General features: G+C 38.2%; 1 protein-coding gene across 1 annotated transcript; it reads left to right on the top strand.

The window, feature by feature from the left end:
• Positions 1-451: 451 nt before the first annotated feature.
• On the top strand, positions 452-1994 carry RPS20 (ribosomal protein S20; the record flags this gene model as incomplete). Its single annotated transcript, XM_009706311.1, has 3 exons — positions 452-551; positions 1279-1352; positions 1779-1994. Coding segments are annotated over 3 exons (357 nt in total), but the record flags the coding sequence as incomplete, so codon positions are not given.
• Between the last annotated feature and the right edge of the window lie 268 nt (positions 1995-2262).

Below are 2262 nucleotides of genomic sequence, written 5' to 3'. Positions count from 1 at the left end.
TCGTCTTTCTGGCCCCTTTTTATTCTCTCTGTTTAAATTGTTGCTGTTTTGTTGATGTCTTTGTTAATTAATTCGTGGTGAGTTTAAGTTGTAAGGTAACATGAAATCTGGAATGTGTTTATTTTTGAGGGCGAGGGCTGTTTGTGACTGGACAGCCTACTGTATACAGGCAAGCCAGGGAATGATATTCTTGCAGCTTCCCGCTGTGAGATGCAGTTAGACGCTAAAAAATTGCTTTTTCTCAGAGCAGTTAGGACTTTGCCCTTCCTTTTTGTTCTCACCATTTCTTCCATGCCACCTAACCCTGTGGATATGTCATCTCGTCAGTCAAATAAAATAGTTCCATAGCTAAATTGTTTCTTACGCTCTGGAAGTCTGATTTTAAGAGGCTGCCGATAGCGTTAGTTGGCGTTGACTGGAGTGTCTGATATTTATAACTTCAACGTTTTAGGCGTTTAAAGATACTGGCAAAGCACCTGTGGAACAAGAGGTAGCAATTCATCGCATTAGAATTACTTTGACAAGTCGCAATGTAAAATCACTTGAGAAGGGTGAGTGATACTTTTTTTTTAAACTGAGGTAGCTTGTTAAGTAATGAATGATATATATGATATTGCAAAACAGAAGGTATTGAAACTAGTTGTAATTAATGATGTTAGCGTTTGCCTGTTTGTGACTTGGCTAACAAAGTCAACCCGAAGCGCTTCATACGCTGACAAGTAGATTCTAGTTTAATTTTTAATGGAAGCTAGCGTTTGGGGTTTTTCATCATGCTGAAAACATCCTGTCATAATGACTAATGCAAGGGAGTGCAGCTTCTTCCCTTTCGTTCTCACGGGGGTTTTAGTTGTTGCTGTTTGAATGGCACCGGTTTCTTGGTCGATATTTTGTCACTCTTGTTACAAAGCATTTAGTTTAGAAGTTTAACATTCTTTAAGAAATTATTTAGCCTTGTTTAGGAACTGGCTTTGCCAGGATTTTAATCATATAACGTAAACGTTGTAGAATCACTGTTTGATGCAGGATCTTCAGGCTGGTAACAGCTTGAATACAGCTTAAACGTGTAGTAATGGCTTTTGCCTACTGTTGCAGCATGATTTTGCTCACCACCGCGTAACGCTTCCACTTGTATGTGGTTGGCTATGAGGATAACTCTTAAAATGAATAGCAATGATCGCTTCATACGCTATTCTGAGCCAACACCTTGTTTGGAATCTTCACTTAAAAAAACAAGCAAAAAAAAAAAACCAAACCTGAGCTATTTTGTATTTTTTTCAGTCTGTGCTGACTTGATCAGAGGCGCTAAGGAAAAAAATCTGAAGGTGAAAGGACCTGTTCGTATGCCCACCAAGGTACTTAACACTGTTTTCCTGTCTTAAAAGTTTGATGTTTTTCTGCAGATGTGCACTTAAAACATCTTTGGAAAAAAATTAGAAGTTGAGATGAAAAGCAGTACTACTAAATTGAGGGTGACCCAGTGTAAACAGATAATGACTTCACAAGTTGCTTTGATACTTGGGGCAAGTGTTCAGTGCAAAACATGTTGAACATAGAAGGTGCTTTTCTGTCCTTTAATGTATTTTAATCGTGTGTTGTTTGTTTTTTTTTTAATTAAATTGAATATAGGGAAGGAGTGTTAACATCAGTAGAATATAACTTAAGAACTAACTTTCTAGTGACATAGATACCATACGGTATTTTTAGGTGGACTGATTTGATGGTTGATTCGTCTTCTGTACGCATCAATTAAATACCCTGTGTTGATGACTTTTCTTCAGACTCTGCGGATCACTACCAGGAAGACGCCTTGTGGTGAAGGTTCCAAGACCTGGGATCGTTTCCAAATGCGTATCCATAAGCGGCTCATTGACTTACACAGCCCTTCTGAGATCGTGAAGCAGATCACTTCCATCAGCATTGAACCAGGTGTAGAAGTTGAAGTTACTATTGCCGATGCCTAAATGATGGTCATCGTTGAATAAAGTTGATTTACAAATTTTCATCACTGTTTGTTTTCATATGCGTGCCAAGAGTCTTGGGTTAGCCCTGTGATGATTTACATGAAGAAAAGCAACAGAGATCATAATCAAAATGCTGTGTGAGAGGATTGTATGATATTTAAGGAAGACTATGCCACTTGTAAACATTAGGAAGATGAAACTCGGGCATCATAGTTTCATTGGAGGTTGGTGACTGTATGGACATGCAGCACTTAAGTTATTAAAAATATATTTTCCATGAGGATTGTGAGTTTGGCTGAAA

Source organism: Cariama cristata, unplaced genomic scaffold, assembly GCF_000690535.1.
Source record: "Cariama cristata isolate BGI_N322 unplaced genomic scaffold, ASM69053v1 Scaffold37098, whole genome shotgun sequence".
Taxonomy (NCBI): Eukaryota; Metazoa; Chordata; class Aves; order Cariamiformes; family Cariamidae; genus Cariama; species Cariama cristata.
The sequence above is the reverse complement of the archived record's forward strand: the minus strand, read 5'-3'. Positions and strand labels throughout refer to the sequence as shown.